This window comes from Anolis sagrei, chromosome 4, assembly GCF_037176765.1.
Source record: "Anolis sagrei isolate rAnoSag1 chromosome 4, rAnoSag1.mat, whole genome shotgun sequence".
NCBI classification, from domain to species: domain Eukaryota; kingdom Metazoa; phylum Chordata; class Lepidosauria; order Squamata; family Dactyloidae; genus Anolis; species Anolis sagrei.
The window spans coordinates 153,339,793-153,360,528 of record NC_090024.1 but is presented as its reverse complement, the minus strand read 5'-3'; the positions used below and the strand labels follow the sequence as shown (position 1 = coordinate 153,360,528).

At 39.7% G+C, this 20,736-nt stretch overlaps 2 protein-coding genes across 3 annotated transcripts in view; one reads left to right on the top strand and one right to left on the bottom strand.

The window, feature by feature from the left end:
* SELENOF (selenoprotein F) overlaps window positions 1-6,521 on the bottom strand; it is a 33,097-nt gene extending 26,576 nt beyond the window's left edge. Inside the window, exons 1-2 of the mRNA XM_060773885.2 lie at window positions 6,406-6,521; window positions 3,906-4,073 (exon numbers count right to left, since the gene is read on the bottom strand). Of these exons, the coding sequence (XP_060629868.1) occupies window positions 3,906-4,073; window positions 6,406-6,474 (237 nt within the window). The 5' untranslated portion in view covers window positions 6,475-6,521. The remainder of the gene's footprint in view (window positions 1-3,905; window positions 4,074-6,405) is intronic.
* Window positions 6,522-7,030: 509 nt separating this feature from the next.
* The window catches only part of HS2ST1 (heparan sulfate 2-O-sulfotransferase 1), a 112,260-nt gene continuing 98,554 nt past the window's right edge, over window positions 7,031-20,736 (top strand). Inside the window, exon 1 of one of the 2 annotated variants that reach the window (XM_060773883.2) lies at window positions 7,031-7,432. In XM_060773883.2, coding sequence (XP_060629866.1) covers window positions 7,309-7,432 — 124 coding nt within the window. In that variant the 5' untranslated portion in view covers window positions 7,031-7,308. The remainder of the gene's footprint in view (window positions 7,433-20,736) is intronic. The other variant, XM_060773884.2, reaches the window with a different exon arrangement.

The window sequence follows — 20,736 nt, the reverse complement described above, 5'->3', positions numbered from 1 at the left end:
CAAAATGGGAAGTGAATGCCTCTAGTTTCTTCATAGATAAACCAAAGAAAGAGAAGGAGTATGTTAAATTGAGGTTTGCAATGGTTTATTCCTGTCATAACAGACTATGGTTGATCATGGCATCTAGACCAGCTGAGAACAACACCTTGAAGAGGCTAGTCTTGCTTTCTGCTGCCCGTAAGACAGTTGTTTGGTAAAAAAATATGATTTTTTAAAGAGCTGTAACTGTTGTCAGGTTAAAACAAAGGAGTGTCATTTGCTAAAAAATAATGAAAAGGAAGGCAGTTTTCGCTCATGTCTTTTTAAAAGATAAAATATTCAGAGCAGCTTCCATTTGTAAGCAATGCAACCCTGAAGCTTCTATAAATAAGTTTGAGATAACAAATTTTATTCCCTGCAGCGGAGAATTTCTGAAACACTGAGCATACAATTCAAGGGCACTTGATTGAAGACCTTCTCTGAATCAACAGGAATACCCACAGGGTACTCTCAGCATAATGAATATTGAGAACTCATCTACTAAAAATAGCAGGTTACTCTTGTACAAAGCTATGTTGATTCTCAGTGGGTACAAATCAAGTAAAAACCACACACATCCAGCTAAGTTTTACCTGCTTAAACAACACAACATGCACAAAAGTTAGGAAAAAAGGAATTGAAAAATCATGGGAGGATCTTTTTTTAAATTCCCTTAATTTCATCTCCCCTTTCATTTTTTTTTTAGTGGTGGTGGCGTTTCTGATTTGTCAGTTGAGTAACACTAGATGGGAAACTGGGTTCAGAAGGCATGGATGCCCAAGTCTAATGCTGTAATATTTATGTGAGAGTCCAGTCCTGGTCTGCTGCTGGAAGGACTGGTGAAGGAAACTGGGAGTAGAGGGTATGCATTCGGTGAGCAAAATTTTCCATGTTCAGTTTGCTTTATACAATTTGAATGCTAACATATGCATGTTGTCTCCCTCCTCCATACGGCTTATAAGGATTTCCTTTACTCCAACTGAACCTAAGTGCTAGGAATAGTTTCTTAAGCCAACCTAGTTCACCCACGTACATCTTCAATACAAACAAGTTAACTCTTGTACATTATAGTGATAGTACGCTAATTCTCTGGAGAATAGTTCTGTGTTGTTAAGACTGTGCATTAGACTGTGCTGCCAAAGATAGCTAAGCAAAAAGTGAAACTCATTTGGTCTTCTCTTCTAACTATTGTTGTTAATTGCCATCAAGTCAACTTTGACTTATGGGAACCATAAGAGTGAAACATCCTCACAACATGCCTACCCTGGTTCTTCAAATTGCTTAGCTCTGCTTACAGCCTCTTGTCTTCCATTTTACCACACACTATCATATTTTCTAATGACTCATAAACATTGATGGCGTGGCCAGAATAGTCTCCGTTTAGTCATTTTTGGGTTCTAGGACGGGTTCATGCTTGATATACTCTCAGACTCATTTATTAGTCACTGGGAATCCATAGTATTCAGAGATTTCACCTAAACATTAGGAAAAATCTCATGAAGGTGAGAACAGCCTGACAGTAGAATACACTGCCCTGAAGTGTGATGGAGTCTCTTTCTGTGGAGGCTTTCAAATAGAGGCGGGATAGCTATCTGTTTTGATTGTGTTTTCCTGCATGGCAAGGGTTTGGACTGGATAATCCTTGTGGTCTCTTCCAACTCCATTACTCTATAATTCTATGAAATTGTCAATACAATCCACAAACGATCTTAACTTTGGTATTCAAGAATACATATTTATACTTGATTTCATCTAGTTCTTTTGCAATTACACCTTACCCTAAGTCCTATTTTTCCCCTAATTTCTTAGTTACAGAATCTCCATTACCATAATCAAATGCTCAAAGCAATGTAGGACTTTTGTGAAAAAAAGTAATAGAAACTAGTGGTATTTGATGTGAAACCTTGATATTAAAAAGGGATTTCAAAATGTATTTAACAATATTTGGACTGGTCCCTGTGAGCACCATAAATATTTTATTATAAGGCAGAAAGAGACTCCATATTACTCAACAGCTACTTTTACCACAAAAGCAGAAACCACTTAAAATCTGTAATATCTTTTGCACTGCATGTAATCTGACTTCATTACACTATCAATAAGTATAGTTCACTTAGCTTCTGAATACATTAAAGCTCAAAATACTTTCTATTTTAAAGGAACTTGATTAACTGGTAAAAACAAAATAAATCAGCAAGCCATAATTTGTTTTAATGCTGTGCATTTGGTTTAATGTTCTGAAGCTGTCCAGCCTTCTCTCACAGATTTTGTTATGCTTTTTGATCAAATTTCTGAAAACGAATAACCTTTCAGAAACAGAACCTTGATATTCAAGAATCGGGAATATCACTAACAGTAACAAAGGCTATGTCAACAGTCTAGATTAACATAGCTGCTAAAAGTTATTGTATATACCAGGCATGGGCAAACTTTTAAACTTGGGACCATATGGTGGGCTGGAGTGGGGTGGGTGGGCCAGGAGGAAAAGGGTTCTCCTAAAGCCCCCTCCATGCCCTTTCCTCCCCATCCTCCTCTTTTTTGGAGGCAGAAAGTGAAGGAAAGATGGGGAACATGTGATCCCAAAAGGGTTCACCTTAGTCAGGATGAAATGGTCGACGGGAGAGAAAAAGTGTATCAATTAGACCCCATATTGCCTACTCCTCATATAGAATCCTAGAGCTGGAAGAGACACCCAAGGCCATTCAGTACAACCCCTGCCACGCAAGAAGGCACAATAAATCACTCCCAATAGACTCTGTGGAAAAGCCTCCAGAGAAGGAGGATCCACTACACTCCGAGGCAGCCTATGCCACTCTCCAACTGCTCTTACTCTCAGGAAGTTCTTCCTAATCCTTTCAGTCGAATCCCTTTCCCTGCCATTTGAAACCACTGCTCCCTTGTGCCCTGGTCTCTAGAGCATTTCCCCCTCCTCCTCAATGCAACATCCTTTTAAATCTTGAAACATAGTTCTCATATTCTCTCTCTACCTTCTCCTCTTCTCCCAGCTAAACATCGCCGAGGAGGAAAGGAGTAAAAAAAAAGAGAAGGAAGAAAGGGAGGGAGGGAGGGAAGGAAGGAAGGGAATTGGGGAGGAGGGAGGGAATGGAGGGAGGGAAGGGGGAAAGAGAGAAGGAAGGAAAGACAAAAGTGAAGGAAGGAAGGAAGGAAGGAAGGAAGAGGGAAGGAGGAAAGGGGTGGAAGGAAAGGAGGGAGGGAGTAAGAAAGAGGGAGGAAGGAAAGATAGAAGGAAGGATATGACGGTGAGAGAGAGGAGGATTTGAGAAAAGAGCTCTAGGGCCTGGGTTTGCCCATACCTGTTATATACTCGTGTATATGTGGACCTCATGCCTAAGTTAAGGGGAAGTTTGGGGGCCAAAATGATGGATTCTGATACAACCAGTGGTTAAACTGACGATCATTCCATTGAGAAGAGAAAACATCACAACCTCCTAAAGGGGCCAGCCACCCATGGTTGCTATTATCATTTTCCCAATCAGGCAGACAAAAAGCCCAAGAGCTATGCCATGGCAGAGAAAGTAGAAGATGTTGGTGTTTCTTTTAGGTGCTTCTGGGATGGACTAGTTCTTGCCTTTTGTACTCTACTTAGAGAAGGGGATGGTTCCTTTTTTGACAAAGTTGCAGTACTGCATTGATAGGACAAGCCATTTTTAATTGATTTTTAAACTAAAATTTCTAGAGTTATATAGGAGTAATTAACGTTAACTTTAATTAAAGAACCCTAGACCTGGTAATTTTACATCTAACTGCTTTGAGTCCCTGCTGTGGGACAAAAATAAAAGCAAGGCCATGACATGACAGTAATGCAATACAACACATCTTATGTTATGGCCCAGCTTAGTTATTTCAAACATAATGATCAAACATACCTTTCTAGTTTCAGATTGAGCTTCTTCTTGGCAGCAATTTCTGCACAATGGATCCAGCTGATTCAAAGCAAACTGGGTAAGAAGGTCACAAGAACTGCACAGCAGGTTACTTGAGAAGCCCAGGTCCCTGCATGCCTCTGACGATAATTCTGCCCCATAGACAGATACCTGAAAGCAATTGAGGTATATCAACAAAACTAGTCACAGTGTAAGTATAATTTATAACTATTCAAAATGCCATCTGAAAATATTCATACAGCTCAAGAAGGTGTAGGAGAAGACAATGAAAGTGATCAAATAGCCAGAGGAAAAGGTAGTAAGGGGAGATATAGTAAAAGTGTACAAAATTAGGCCCGGTGTGGTAAACAGATTAAAAATAGGATTATTTGTATTCTCATAATATTAACACCCAGCTTTATTCACTGAAATTGAATGATATGCTATTAAGACTATTTCACATAGTGCTAACAAAAGTGGTTGTCAACTTTGGGAGCTTTAAAAGCAGAATGGAAAGATTAGTATAGGATGGGCATGAGGAAATCGAAGGTTACCAGTCAAAATGAATACATACTATCTCCAGTATCAGAGGGAGCATTCTTCTGTACATCAATTACTGGGGAATATGAACATGAGAGTACTCCTGCACTTATGTGGTACTCATGGGAGCTTCCCATGGTAATCATGTTTGGCCACTGTATGAACAGAACAATGGCTAGACTGGCCTTTGGTCCCATCCCAAATAGCTCTTCTTGTGCCCATACATTGCTTAAGAATTAAATTCAGTCTGTTGTCTAAAACTTCTCTTTGACCTATTTCATTTCTCACTTTACAGAATTTGGCTGCAGATACATAAAAAGCATGACTATAAGTTCACTAGATGAAACAGCACAAAGTTATAATTTAAACATGTATCCAAATACGGTATCACAGGCCTACAAAACTGAAGACCATAAAAAGTGTTTTTAAATATGTATGCCTGTTTTAAACGAATTTGGCACTTTCTTCCACCAAGTACAAGTTTTTTTACAACTTGCTTTGAGATTTCTATATTGTAAAATGTGGCTGAATGGTATTCATAATGTTTTGTTGTTGTTCATTCGTTCAGTTGTTTCCGACTCTTCGTGACTTCATGACCAGTACACGCCAGAGCTCCCTGTCGGTCGCCACCACCCCCAGCTCCTTCAAGTCAATCCAGTCACTTCAAGGATACAATCCATCCATCTTGCCCTTGGTCAGCCCCTCTTCCCTTTTCCTTCCATTTTCCCTAGCATCATTATCTTCTCCAAGCTTTCCTGTCTTCTCATGATGTGGCCAGAAATACTTCAACTTTGTCTCTAGTATCCTTCCCTCCAATGAGCAGTCAGGCTTTATTTCCTGGAGGATGGACTGGTTGGATCTTCTCGCAGTCCAAGGCACTCTCAGAACTTTCCTCCAACACCACAGTTCAAAATCATCTATCTTCCTTCGCTCAGCCTTCCCTACGGTCCAGCTCTTACATCCATAGGTGACTATGGGGAATACCATTGCTTTAACTATGTGGGTCTTTGTTGCCAGTGTGATGTCTCTACTCTTCACTATTTTATCAAGATTGGTCATTGCTCTCCTCCTGGTTTCTTGGCTGCAGTCTGCGTCTGCAGGAATCTTTGCACCTAGAAATACAATGTCTGTCACGGCCTCCACGTTTTCTCCCTCTATTTGCCAGTTGTCAATCATTCTTGTTGCCATAATCTTGGCTTTTTTATGTTTAACTGCAACCAATGTACTTTGTTAAAAACTGTTTGGTATCACATTTTATTGTACCTTTTGAATATAATTCCAATATATATTTGGAACGGGAGGGGAGGGAGAGACCTCAACACTGTTACTAGGGTTTTGGTCTATTAGGATGGCATTCTGTTCACTGTGGAGAGTGGTTGCGACAAACAACTGCTCTGTTCAGCTAATGAATGTGAGCTAATTTTCCTTTGCCTTGTGTTTTATTGGTGCATCCCACCTGGCAGATAAGCAAGGAGAGCAGCCCCTCGCTTCTCTCTCTTTTTGCCACAGCAGAGGATCGAGAGTGGGACGACGACTCTGGAAACCAGGGTTCAAATCCACTGGGTGACCTGCAGGAAGTAAGTCATACTCTGTATTGTCGAAGGCTTTCATGGCCGAAATCACGGGGTTGTTGTAGGTTTTTTCGGGCTATATGGCCATGTTCTAGAGGCATTCTCTCCTGACGTTTCGCCTGCATCTATGGCAAGCATCCTCAGAGGTAGCGAAGTCTGTTGGAACTAGAAAAATGGGTTTATATATCTGTAGAAAGACCAGGGTGGGACAAAGGACTCTTGTCTGCTGGAGCTAGGTGTGAATGTGAGAGTCATACTCTCTCCACCTCAGAGAAACCAGGGATAGGCTCAGCCTAGGGCGCCTTGAAGGCTCACGACAGCGCGCCCACTTCTCCTGATGGGCCCTCGGCCTCCTGAGCAGAAAGCCATCGCCCGCAGCCCTTTCGACTTACCGCCTGCAACAGCGACACCAGCCACACCCAAGAGCGGCCCAGCTCTCCCGCTGCCTTCCTCGCCGCCATGTTGGCGTTCTGCGGGGCACCGGCAACACCAGAGGAAGCAGCGGTTAGGCCCCCGAGCCGATAGGGTGGCTAAAGCACTGCCGGATACGAGCGGTAACGAGAAATGCTTTTCAGCCCCTCGCAGGCAGAGACAGACGGTTTAGAAGGATTTTAACATAGGAGGTGGGCTTGGCCTGTGACAAAAGGGCCGCCGTGCTTTTAATCACAGGTGCTGCACTCGTATTTTTTCCCCAGGCATATCTTGGGACAACTATCAAAGAGGATGCTCGCAGGGGATAACGAAGGAAGGTCTGAGGATTGACAAGGACGCTGCCCAATCAAAACGCGACCCATGGTAACGGGTACGTTGGGCCAATCGGGAAGCGGCGTGCGCGGGAGGGCGGTCGGCGAAGTGAGTGCGCGAGGAGGAAGCGCCTTTCTGGGCGGGAGGACTGAGTAGGGAGCCAATAGGAAAGCGAGAGGTGGAGAGGTGCAGCCAATGGGAGGGAAGCGTCGGGGGCGGAGCGTGTTCTCTGGCTGGTCAGTGGCAGGAGCGGTGGGCGTGAGCGCGGCCGGGCGTTCGGTTGCTGAGCAGCGCACGCAGATTGGCGGTTGGGCGGCCCAAGAGGAGGAGGAGGAGGAGGAGGGGGCGCGGGCGCGTGCCGGGAGAGCGCGAGGGCGACGGCGCTGCGCCGGCTGACTGGCTGGCTGGCTCCTGAGGCGAGAGGACGGTTCCTGGGCGAGGGATGTGAGGAGCTCGGCTTCCCCTTCCTTCCTTCGGGATGTCGTGACCCGCCGGGCGGGCCGACGTGCGAGCAAGGCGGGCAGCGGCGGCGGCGGCTGTGGCTGTCGCCGATGGGGCTGCTCCGGATTATGCTGCCGCCCAAGTTGCAGCTCTTGGCGGTGCTCGCCTTCGGGGTCTCCGTGCTCTTCCTGGAGAACCAGATCCAGAAGCTGGAGGAGTCCCGCGGGAAGCTCGGTGAGGGAACGCCGAGAGGGAGGGGGGAGGGGGCTGCTTCCCTGGGAGGAAGGGATGCGGTCTGGACGAGCCTTGAGCCTGGGCACGCAAGGAAGGATGGAAGGATGGAAGGAAGGGGCCAGAAAACCGGCCTGGCCTTCTTTGGAGGCAAAGACTGCAGAAAAGGCGACAGGCGAGGGACCCTGACAAGCCTCTTCTCTGCAGCCACGGATCCTGCACCCACAGATTCAGTCACACACCTAGAAATATATTTATCTATCCACACACACACATGTATGAAGAGAGAGCGGGCTAGGGGACAGTTCCACCTTGTCTCCTGTGCCATTCTAATAATATAATATATAATATGTTGTATATACATATAATATTTATAATATTATAATGTAATGCAGTATAATACTACTGCTACTAATAATATGATATTTAAATTGAATGTAATATTACTAATAACATTACGATATAATGGTATAGTACAATATAGTAATATTTAATACTGATATAGTACTATGTTAATAATATAATATATTGTATGTATATATATCTTGTAAGCCGCTCTGAGTCCCCTTCAGGGTGAGAAGGGCGGCATATAAATGTCATAAATAAATAAATGTGTGTGTGTATATTCCAGAGGTGTGTGTGTGTGGTGTGTGTGTGTGTGTGTGTGTGTATACATATATGTTTAAATCCCAAAAGTAAACCTTGATTTTTTCCATTTTGTGCAAGGGATGTCCTTTCACTATGCCTTTGTATTCAGTGGGACTTGAGTGTCCATGGATTTGGGGATCCACATGGAGTCCTAAGACTAAACCCCAGCCTACTATCCTTTTAAAATGTTATTTTACTTTTCTTATCATAGCCATATTCATAACGATGCTGGCTGTGATATTCTGGGAGTTGTCGTTTAAAAGGAATCCAGTGGGTGACTTAGGGTGACTCCCACACTCTCACTCTATAAAACCACATCTAGACTGGCCACCTATGTCAGTTTCACATTGGTATTGAATAATAATAATATAACTTTATTTTTGTATCCCGCCACCATCTCCTGGAAGGGTCCTGAGGCGGCTTACATGGGAGACTAAGCCCAGTCAGACAGAAATTAAAATATAACACACTAAAACTCAAATACAAAACATGAAAACATAACTATCAAAGCAACCAATAGCCTAACCAGAAGGCCATATACTGAGCAGGGGGGCGAGACAGGGGCTTGCACAGAACAATTGCAACAACAGGGCTGATAGAAAAGTGCAGGAGCCAGATATTAAATTATGGCTGGATGGGCCAAAATTATCTAGTGAACTGATTAATAATAACACTTTATTTCTAGACCGCACCTCTCACCTAAAAGGGACCCACGGTGGTTTACAGCACAAAAACAGGCAAACATTCGGTGCCTTAGAAAGTAACAAACAACATCAGGAATAATACAAAATGATGCACAATAATAACAGTAAACTTATAATGAAAGAAGTAAATGTTGAAATGGGGACTAGATAGTATTAAACCAATTAGACATAAAACTAAGACATAAATGAACATTAAGACATAATAAAACTAAGACATAAATGAACATTAAACATATATTATTAAAAGCAGTTAAACATGAATTGCATTTAAAATGGCTAACATAGCTGTTTATGAAAAATGTATCATAGCCAACATATAGTGCAGATGGGTTTCCCAGCATATCTTAGTCTTCCTACTCTCCATATGCTAAAGTGCATGAGTACGCCTTCAAAAGTTTTTTCAAGGAGAGGAGGGCGGAGGCTGTTTTTATTTCTTTAGAGAGGGAGTGCCGGAGACGGGGAGCGATCATGGAGAAGGCCCCCTCTCTCGTTCCCACCAGCTGTGCTTGAGAGGGGGGTGGGACCGAGAGCAGGGCCTCCTCCACTGACCATTAATCATAGAATAATAGAGTTGGAAGACACCACATGGGCCACCTAGTACAACCTCCTACCGTGCAGGAAAAGCACAGTTAAAATACCACTAACAGATGGCCATCCGGCCTCTGTTTAAAAGCTTCCAAGGAAGGAGCTTCCATCACACTCCCAAGAAGAGAGTTCCACTGCTGAACAGCTCTTATAGTCAGGAAGATCTTCCGAATGTTCAGGTGGAATCTTCTTTCCTGCAATTTGAACTCATTACTCCAAGTCCTAGTTTCCAGGGCAGCAAAAAACAAGCCTGCTTCCACTTCCTTATGACATCCTTTCACATATTTATATATGGCTAATAAAGTGTCTTTGCTGTGTAGATGATTACATAGGTAATCCTGCAACCAGTTTGAGGCCTAGATGATGGTTGCACAAACCACAGCACTGATACGCAATTTCACATGCTTTAGTGGGAATTTGTTGTCTGGCCACCACAATTTTAAACCCTGTTTTCAACTACATTGAATGGTCAGCATAGATGGGGCCTTTTCCCATGTTGCGCTATCAACCCAAAGAGTGGGAGGAGAGCCGATGATGGCAAAGAATGTAAATTACTGGTTTCACTTAGAATGAAGAAAATTCCCTAAAATTAATTCACTCTTGGTCTCAATGTTGTGAGGTTGGAAACAAAACGTGTTGATACCTGGTGCCAGTCTGTTGTCTACATTCAAGTTTTTGGAATTTTTGGAGTTTTTGGAATCTTCTGTTTTAGGTTGCAAACTTTATAATGACCATTTGTTTATGTAAAGAGAAGTCTTCCTGGCAGAGTAGACAACACTACTTCTTTCTGAAACAGTTCTAATTGAGAAAAATTAGCTAAGTGCGAGGATTTTGCTCTCTCTTTATCATATCCAGATTATCTGCCTACTAAATGTAGTTCAGAAGGTGGTCTGAACTACAGTTGCAGCTTATCTTGCGGGAAAAATAGTTCAGAGTTCTCTTGAATTTTGGGTAATAGATGAGTAAAGGTTTCAAGAATTGTATCTTCACGTTCTTCTTGACAAGTGAGATACCGATTAAAATCTGAATACCTTACTTAGCAGACAGTGTTCTGCTTGTAGATCTGAGATTTACAAGATACTTTACAATCTTGTGGATGTCTTACAGACCCAGGCCTCCAATAGATATAATTACAAAGGTGTTTTGAGTCATATATTTTGCATTATGTATGCTAAGCCATATTAATGGAAAACTGTTTTATTTCAATGCATACAGGTAGTCTCTAGGAATTCTCACGATTACAAGATTTACTGTAGGGAAGTGATGGGGGTATCAACCTATTTAAAGATAATTCCCTCAACTGTTTTTAGTTTTTTAGTGAAGGGTTTTAGAAGGAAAATCCACATTTCTCTTTCCTGGGCCCAAGTCTACATGTACCCATAAAAAACCAGGAAAAATGGTGGGCCTTAATGCTCCAAAAGGTTTTATGCATGTTACTTGGAGGAAAGATCCACTATGTAGCTAAAGCATGCCAAATCTTATCCCAAGTAATTCTTACAGATACAACTGGCATTGTACAGTGATGAGAGCTGAACCTATGGCCCTCCAGATGGCAAAGTTTGCAGGAGGCATAACAAGCTTACTCAGTGATGAGGGATGATGGTAATTACAGTCCAAAAAGTGGGCTAATGAACTTTGTACTAACATTTAAGGCATGCTTCTGCCAACTAACATGGTTAGGGACTATAATGTCTGCTAGGGAATTGAGAATCCCAGACCAAGAAAGATAACATAATGATATATCAGAATGAATAATCTGTGAGTGAAATTAGTCTTTTTATTCCTATTCTTTAAAGCGAATGAATATATCAACATAATGCATCTTGCTTTATTTCTTGAGTGGGTGGATTGGATTTAATCACCATTATGGGAAGAAAATGAAATTACATTTTTATTTGCAATTCATATTTTTGGAACATGCATGGTAATTTCTCTAGCAGCCAAACCTACTGATATGCAGCATTACACAATATTAGATTATGCAGCCCTCATGTGCCTTTTTGTACAGAATTACTTGTGGAGATGGGGTGGCACAGCAAGATTAAAGGATTTCTATATTATGTTATTTCACATAAGCAGAAAATTTTAAGTAAGATCACATGGTGGCCATAATCTGCTAAAAAATAGGTCTTGTTAAATTTAATGCTGTTTATTCCTAAGTATGTCTAGGAATGCACTCAGGTGCTTGGAATTTTAAAGAGAAGGGCAAGAATGTATTGGATAGAAAGTTTTCTCCTTGAAGTGATAAATGGAAACATAAGAAATATTACATCGGAGGAATGAACACATATAAAGCTTTGGTGGGTCAGAAGCATATTCTATGATACAAATATGAAATTAGCATGCTTCCTTGTGTGTACAGTGGGTGATCATATTGATTGTCTTGAGTCCACTAACTTCACATGGTGATAGTCAATACCAGCATATATTGGGTAACCACAATCACATTGGTTGAATCCAGACCTTGCATTTTTTCTATGGAAGGCTAGAAAGTTTTTCACTCAGTTGATTATTTTATAATGGCAGAATAAGAAGGAAGTGGCAACACCTTTTATTGATTTCCCCATGCAGTCCCCAATTTTCCTGAAAAACTGCTCTATAGAGTTCAGACATTTTTCAGGAACAGCATGGGAAATGAGCAAGCGATAGAAAAGGGGGATAGAAAAATAGGAGGCTAGAGAAGAACCTTCAGCAAGTGCTTCTCCTTCTGAACCATGTGAGTGGGATATTGGTGAGATGTTTAGCTTTTAAATGTAACTTAAATTGTACTTCTATTGCATTTTAATTGTATTTTAACTTTTATAACCACCACACTCATATTTTTAAAAATGTATTTATATATGTATTTGTCTTATTTTTAAATTCTGTGGTGTTGTGTCATGTTATTGTTAGCTCCCTTGAGCTCCTATGGGGAGAGAGGCAGGATAAGAATAAAGTAAGTAATAATAACCACAATAGCGATAATAATTTAATAATAAGGGTTTAAAAATATATGGCATTCAAAAGTTAAACAGTGGCCTTTCATGTCTATGAACAAGCAGTCTAAATGGATATTTTCTTAGAAAAGTGCAAGCTACATTTAATAGAAATCATGGAATTATAGAGGTGAAATTCTGTGATTTTTTTCATAGAATTTCCTGTCTTTCAGAGATACACTTTTGAAGCACTCCTGAAAGATACCCCTCTAACACTAAGAAGAAGAGTCCATCATATCTGAGGCAGCTCATTCCACTGTCATACAACCCTTACAGTCAAACAGTTCATTTAGATGATCACATGGAGTTTCTTTTTTATAATTAGAATCATGTTCTAGCCTTTGGAGCAACCAAAAAGATGCTCTCTTCATCTTCTATATTTAAAGGTATTTAAAAATGGTATCTGACAGTATTCTCCAAGCCAACCATACCCAGCTGTTTAAGCCTTTCCTCATACAACTTTGATGTGTCTTGGTTGCCCTCCTTAGGCATGTCTGAGCTCATCAAAATGCTTAAGCTGTGGTGCCCAGAATTAGGCACAGTATTCCAGGGGAGGTCTGACAAAAGTAGATATGAAAACACTATTTCTTTTGATCTGGACACTATGTTCCTGTTGATGCAGCCTAATTGCATACGTAACTGGGCTTGTCTTTCGATAGCAGACATGAAATATTTAATTGGCGCTTTTCTAAGACTTTGTTAGTTTGACAGCATCTACCTACCTTTGAAGGTCTACTTATCACTGATATTGGCCCCTTCTACATTGCCCTATATTCCAGTTCAGATAATCTGGATTCTATATAGCACTGTAGAAAAGCCCGTAGAGATCTTTGTGTGAGTGCACACATATTTATCTGTACTCATTGATACTTCAGTCAGTTACATTCAATGTGCTAAATGTAGGATTTGAACTTCTAGTTCTCCTTTCTGAGAAACTAACAAATGATCACAACTGATATGTTGCTTGTGCCCACTGACTTACATCTTTCATTACAAAAATTAAATGTTCAACTTATACTGAAACAGATTTTTCTTAACTTGAAATAAAATTGATGAGTAGTGTAGAGAGAGAGAGAGAGAAATTAAATCTAGTACATTTATAACTTAGTGGAAGGTATTTTAGCTGTGGATATAACATGTATCAGATGCAGCTCTTTTTAGGTATGTTTCCTTTTAAAATAGTGTCCTTTTTGATATGGTTCTTTTTGTTAAATATAAAGGACATATATTCTCTTTACATTGTTACAGATATTCTGATAAAATTAATTGCATACAAAGTTTTGAAAGTAGTTGAATACAATATATAAACTGAATGTGTTAAATCAGATAACATTACTTCGTGCGCTGAAAAATGTTCCAGTTCTATGTTGCCTAGAAAACCTGCATCACTGCACTAGTGTGACTTTCAATAGGCTAAGGCCCTCTCCAAGCCATAATGTAGCAGCAGACAAGTGTTAGTTTAGAGACGTTAGAGTTACTGTAGTTTAAATGTGAAAATGCTTTCAGGTCAGTTTTTTTCTTGTTTAAAAATATACTACATTTTTAAAAATTAATTTGTTTTAAATACTAGTTTTGTTATTTCTTGCATAATAAAGAATTTTAACTAGTAAAAAACGTACATGCCATTTTTAATATCTGAGCAGAGGTATCAAACAGAAGGTTTGTGTGTGTGTGTCAGGAGCGACTTGAGAAACTTTAAATCACTTCTGATCTGAGGGAATTGGCCCTCTGCAAGGATGTTGCCTAGGGGATGCCCAGATGTTTTTTTTAATGTTTTACCATCCTTGTAGGAGGCTTCTCTCATGCCCCCGCATGGGGAGCTGGAGCTGCCTGAGGGAGCTCATCCGTGCTCTCCTTGGATTCGGACCTGCGACCTTTTGGTCTTCAGTCCTGTCAGCACAAGGGTTTAACCCATTGCGCCACCGGGGGCTCCATATAGAAGTCATTCATAGTATTTTTGATTAATTCATATGTGAATATTAGTAAAAACAAGCCATATCTCAACTGGGAACCGGCATTTGATAAAAAGGGGGCATGGGTGTTAATGTCAGTATAGTATTTCCTGCAATACAATAAGTTTTTGTTTTAGGAACCTGGATTGTAAGTGTCTCTAATCTTTATAAATGGTCCCTAAGTGCTATTCACTTGAAAGAAATGAAATTATTAATGGTATCATCTGCACAACTTAGTATGATTAAGGAAACTGCATTTTTTAGACAGTTGCTTTTTCAGATTAAAAGCATAAATCTCCACTTGATTTCTGCATGACATACAAATCCTTATGGCTTGAACTGTACTAGTAAAAGAGTCCAAAGTTCTTGAAGCCTTGAGAAGAAACTGACAATAGAATGAATCGTTTAGATATTTCTTGAAGGAAAAATATTTTGTGACAAATTTTTATTATGATGTAAAATAGTGGATACATATTAAGAAGTGAAATCTTTGACACATTGAAATATTTGACACATTGAAATATGTCTCTTAAATACACATCGTTTAGTTTATCTCATGCTGATATATAACTCGTATGTTTATCTTGAAATGGTTGCTTTGGATTTTCACATCTTGCACCCAGTTTCAGTTATTCCTTTTTGGGACATTATCTTTAAACATGTGTAGAAGAAAAATGGGGAAAGTTTGTTAAGGATGTAGACAAATTTATTGAAGGGAATATTGAGACTACAAGCATAGTGGATTGGTAGGGAAATACCCTTCAGTTTAGTGGTTCTCAACCTGTGGGTCCCCAGGTGTTTTGGCCTACAACTCCCAGAAATCCCAGCCAGTTTACCAGCTGTTAGGGTTTCTGGGAATTGAAGGCCAAAATATCTGGGGACCCACAGGTTGACAACCACTGTTTTAGTGCTTCAAAACATCTGATACGGAGGTGAGTGAAGAATATGTGAAGGATTTATCCACCACATTTATTGAAAAGCAAAGTCAAAAGAGAATCTGCAACAATATCTGATTGGACAAAGTTACAGAGCTTGTGCAGTTGCAAATTCTGTGCATGTATCCTGATCATAGAACCTTAAGTGTTCAGCTGAAAATTGCTGAAGCCTCTTTTTGGTCTATGTCTGTCATTGCAAGGAGATCAGAGATTAAGCAGATCTGGAAGAGAGCACGTATTACCATTTCTCCTCTGTATTTTAAATTCCCAAATGCTTTAAGATAGCTTATGTGCTTAAATGTGTCGGTATTGGTTTGTACACAGCTAAGTGAGTTAAATTACTTGCCCCACCTTGGCAATTATTTTCTGTGGTGGTTCAGTATATTATCCTGTGGGACAAGACATTATGAGAGCTGGTCATTGAAAAAAACAGATAGGAAACAAAATCAACTCATTTGAAATGTGGCACTGGAGAAATGTTCTATGGATACTTGAGCTAAATAATCAATGATTGGGCCTTGGAACAAATGAAACCCAGAACTCCATTAGAAGTGAAGATGGCTAAACTGATGCTGTCATACTTTGGGAATCATGAGGTGAAATGGCTGGTTGGAAAAAAGAAGCAGTAATGCTTGATAAAGCAGAAGGAAGTAGGAAAAAAAGGAATGCGCTATAGGTGGGTTGATTCAATCAAGAAAGCTTTGGCCCTGAGTTTGCAAGAGCTGATGGAGGGCTGTTGATAATTGGAGGTTTTTCATTCATAGGATCTTTTCCAGTCAAAATCAACTTGATGGAAATAACAAGAAATTTTTTTAAAACTTTGGATGCCATGTAATTTTGCAGTATTCTAAGTAGTTTTTTGTTGTTGTTGTGTCAGGAGTGACTTGAGAAACTGCAAGTCGCTTATGGTGTGAGAGAATTGGCCGTCTGCAAGGACGTTGCCCAGGGGATGCCCAGATGATTTGATGTTTTTATTATCCCTGTGGGAGGCTTCTCTCATGTCCCTGTATGAGGAGCTGGAGCTGATAGAGGGAGCTCATCTGCCTCTCCCCGGATTTGAACCTATGACCTGTCGGTCTTCAGTCCTGCCGGCATAGGGGTTTAACCCACTGCGCCACCGGGGGCTCCATTCTAAGTAGTGATAATATGTTTTCGAACATGTTTTGGTGTTCTGTAATTAGTTTTGGCTGTATTTGAAATTTTCTTGTCTTAATGTTAAATATGAGTAATTGCGGGGTACGTGCTATATGAAGCTGAACTACAGATAGATATTTTTATTTTATATGCCGCAAAAGTGATTATCAATCAGGATTAACATTTTGAACGATCCTTATCAGTCAGCTGTAGGAAGAAGCTCTTTGCAGCATCTCATTTGATGGATGAAATAGAAGTATTGAAGAAGTGAGACACTTACCTGCTGCTTCTACTAATTCATTTCCTAGAAGCAGTAATGCCCATATGATTTGTGCTAGTGTTCATAGAACAGTGGTGCGTTCTTTCATTAACTGAACTATATCCATCGTCTACGTTTCAAACACTAGTGTGTCAGAGTTTTACAAATGGAGCAATTTCCTCTTGATGATGTGTTTCAGAGAACAATGACACAGATGTCCACCCACTTCAGGAATTGATTTAGGATTTCTTCATATATTATGCAGCAGTAAATGTGTTTTCCTGGTGAATATGAAAACTTGCCACTTGTAATTCTGTCTACTGCTTCTGTGTATTATTTGCATTTGCAAACTCACATCATTTATATTTGTGTTGAAGCATTTTACATGTACATTTTAGTAAGTGGTGTACTTTTAGTTCAGTATTTTTGATGGCTCAAAAAGTCACAAGTGCAAATCATCAATCGCAAGTAATGGATTACTGGAGAATTAAAGCAGCTCTGCTATAAACCTAAATAAAATATTTTTAGCTAGTACATTCCCATAATTCTTAAACCCTTTTGCATCCCAATTTGACATCTTCTGTCCAGCTATGTCTGTTTAAAGTGATTGTATTAGGATTTCAGTGAGTTATAGAAAGGTCACATGGGTGGAATTCTCAGAGGCTAGTGGGGAGATGCAGATGAGGATATCTAGTACTAACATTGACACATCAATATGCTGAAATTTGGTTGATTTTTTGGACTCAAATTTCTATACTCACACATTATGTATGGTTATTGAAAAAATTAAATGTTTAGCATAAGCCTCCATGGACTTCAGTCCATTTCATTAGATATACTATATGCAGTCATAGAAACTATACTTTGCTATACAGAGAGAGAAATTGTGGTGGTGTGAAATACACCGTCATGGGTGGTTTGTGTCTTTTGTTTTTTCTACATCCTACATCCTCTTTTATTTAGAAAAACAAAAAGCACAAGCACATATGAAGTATTAATGCACAATTACACGAATTACATGATGGCATTATTAACATGTGCCCATTATAATCCACGATAGTCTATGGTTTTCCTGTGGAGTGAACATGCACCTAGTTCTCTGAAATATGAAAAGCAGGAGAAACATCCAAAAGATTGTATGTCTTTGATGTCTTCCTCATTCTGAAAGGTTACTTCCTTTTCTTCACCATCATTTTAAGCTAGAAATAACAGGACCCATTTTCCTTAAATGCTTTGAAGAAGCTTGTAAGCACTGTGGAAATCTAGACGGGAATGGTTAATGTAATGCATTTATATTTATATTCAGCTACATTAATACAGTGCTTTCATTTGCCTCTAGCTACATTCACTGAAAAACAACCTCCTTTAAATGCTGAATTTATTGAAAGCCAGTAGCTGCTAAATGCGTATCCGGTGTATAGATGTGTGTCTGTTTGAAACTGAACTATGAAATGTTCCACGGATATTTCTGTTGAGTTACACAACATATTGTTATAAGGCTCTCTAAATAAAATTTGATTTGTAAATGCCCTGGATAGATTCAGATGCCTAGTTCAGAATTGCAGTTCCAGCAGAATGGTATCAGTTGCCATGAAACTCATCTTGTTTTTGAAAGCGGACTGGCTTAGTTTTTCTTCATTTCAAAATTGGCATCTTTGAAAATGGGTGGCATTTTACTACAGATTTTCATTGCCTCTGGCTGTTGTAACAGATGACACAACTGAGTGCTGGAATTATTGTGGCATGTGGCTTGTAGTATCTGTGTTGAAGATCTTACTTGTGTGTGACAATTCATTAAAATTTTCCTCATGTTTCCAATTTCATATATTGTTGCATAATTAGTTAAAAACCAATCTGTTTCTCCATCTTAAATTTGTGTTTCGTTCTTGCTTGCCTGTGAATAAATATCTCAGCAGAAATTATGTTGGAAATGTCATGTTGGATTTTAATAGTGGCCAGTTTTGCAAAAGTATTTTAATACCATTAGAATTTGTCAAAGGGAAGAAAAATGAACATTTGTCCATAGCTTATCTGCTTTGTAGAGTTTATTTCTGTGATATTAACAAGAGGACTCAATGCTAAAAATGTTTGAAACTAGGAGACTAAGGATGTTTCTAGTTCTGTCTACACCCTCTTTTCCCTCTGTAGCCCACTGCAATTTTTGCTGTGAATAATTGGAGGCCTTTGGGGATGCAAATTTGGGAAATGTATTGGAGAGGAAAACAAGGGGAAGGTCTTTTGAGCATGACTCATCCTCACATGACTTTGAATGCCATCAATAATGTATTAAAATAAGAACAATTGGCAGCTATGTTAGGAAGTATGATCCCATCACCAGGAAAACTGACTCCGTTTTATCATGACTCCGTGGGGGAGGCCTTCAGATTTGATGTAAGTTCTTAAATCTTTGTGTTCATTGATTTAGAATATTCTTATTCACTATAGTGTCTGTTCTATAAAAGTTATGTAAGATTTGTGAATAGTTGTCACTGAGTCACCATTAAGTTGGCAACAAATTGAAGGTACAAAATAACACCCACAATCACTGAAAGATCAATTTCTGTTGTTACCTTTCTTCCTATATTATCTGTGTTGAAAATATATTTGTATTGTTTGCTTGATATGTGCAATGTAATTGAGTTAAACCTATGTCATGTTACAGAATTGATAAATGGGAGTTTGGATTCTTTTAGGAAAAAAGTGAGAACTTGGAGGCATGTGTTGTTCAATTGTTTTAACCCCCCCCCCCCTTATTTTGCACATGAGACAATTGCTGGGTTCAATACTATATTCAAATTTCTTTTTACAGCCTTTCTCAATAAAAGCTCAACATATTTTGAACTATGGGTGGGAACCAGGTGGCCTTTCAGAAGATTTTGGACTCTGGCACTCCACCCAACATAGCCAGTAGTGAGAAAATGAATACTGCAAGTTAAGTTCTCATCCAACAATATTTTTCCCATTGAAAAGCATGTGGCAGTTCTTGTATTCCTTTAGCAATATTCAGCTTTGCCACTCTGCCTCTTAACATTATTGAGGCCACCTTAAAATTGATGGTACAAAGACAGCCCCGTCTAATACAATATGTTTTGGTCAGTGATATACTTCCATTGAATCTTGCTGCTTTGGTCATAATTAATGATCCCCTCTGTCTTGTAGTCTTCTTGAACCTAAAAAGCTGCTTCTAGGGCAGGTGTGTATAGCACTTTGAAGGGCTGGAGTAGGAGAAGGTCATTCTGGCTCCTCTGGCATTGGAGTCTAGGATTGCACACTACAGAATCCTCAGGGAAGAAGTCTATTTTTACCCATTTCTCCTGGGAAGAAGGCTGCTTTGACACAGTCAAGTACCTGTCTTTGCTCCTTTTCTGACAACTGCAGGTAAGTTACTGACTCTTTGAGGGGGATGTGCAAGAGTGATTTCCTTCCTTTCCTAAGTGTTGTACACATGTTTGTATGAAGTGCTCCAAGAGGAATGCTTCCTTACAACAAACTTCAATCATTAAAATGTTTCCCAGGGACAGGAGTCTGCCTCTGTACTTTCTCATGTCTTTCTAGATTGAGTCTTGAAATTTATTTGTTTGGGTTGACACTGCTGATGTTACATTAAAGCCATCTTCACACAAAAATCCTGGATTGATAGGCTGCCAGAGAGTATTTGAAATTGCTATTTTGTGTAACTTGAAATGTGTGTAGCACTGAGAATACAGTAACTCAGTTAAGTCTGGTATCTAATTTTCACCATTGTAACTAAATACAGATTTTTCAGTTATACCAGTAAATTGATCCCCCCTCCCCCTTCTCTATTGCGTTTTAGTTTACTTATTGAAGTTCTGGGGAAGTCAAAAGTTTGCTTACTCCATGAAGTCTCAGTTCTTCTGACAGAACTGGTGCTAACTATAGAATCAGCTGCTTTGTTGCCCCTTCGAGGGAGATAAAGTGGGGTATAAATAAATATAATAGTAGTAATAATAATAATAATAATAATAAAGATTTGCCCTCCCCTCTTCTGTGTCTTCAAAATTTGCCCTGAAGATTGCTCTAGAACAGTGGTTCTCAACCTGTGGGTCCCCAGGAGTTTTGACTTACATCTCCCAGACATCCCATCCAGTTTACCA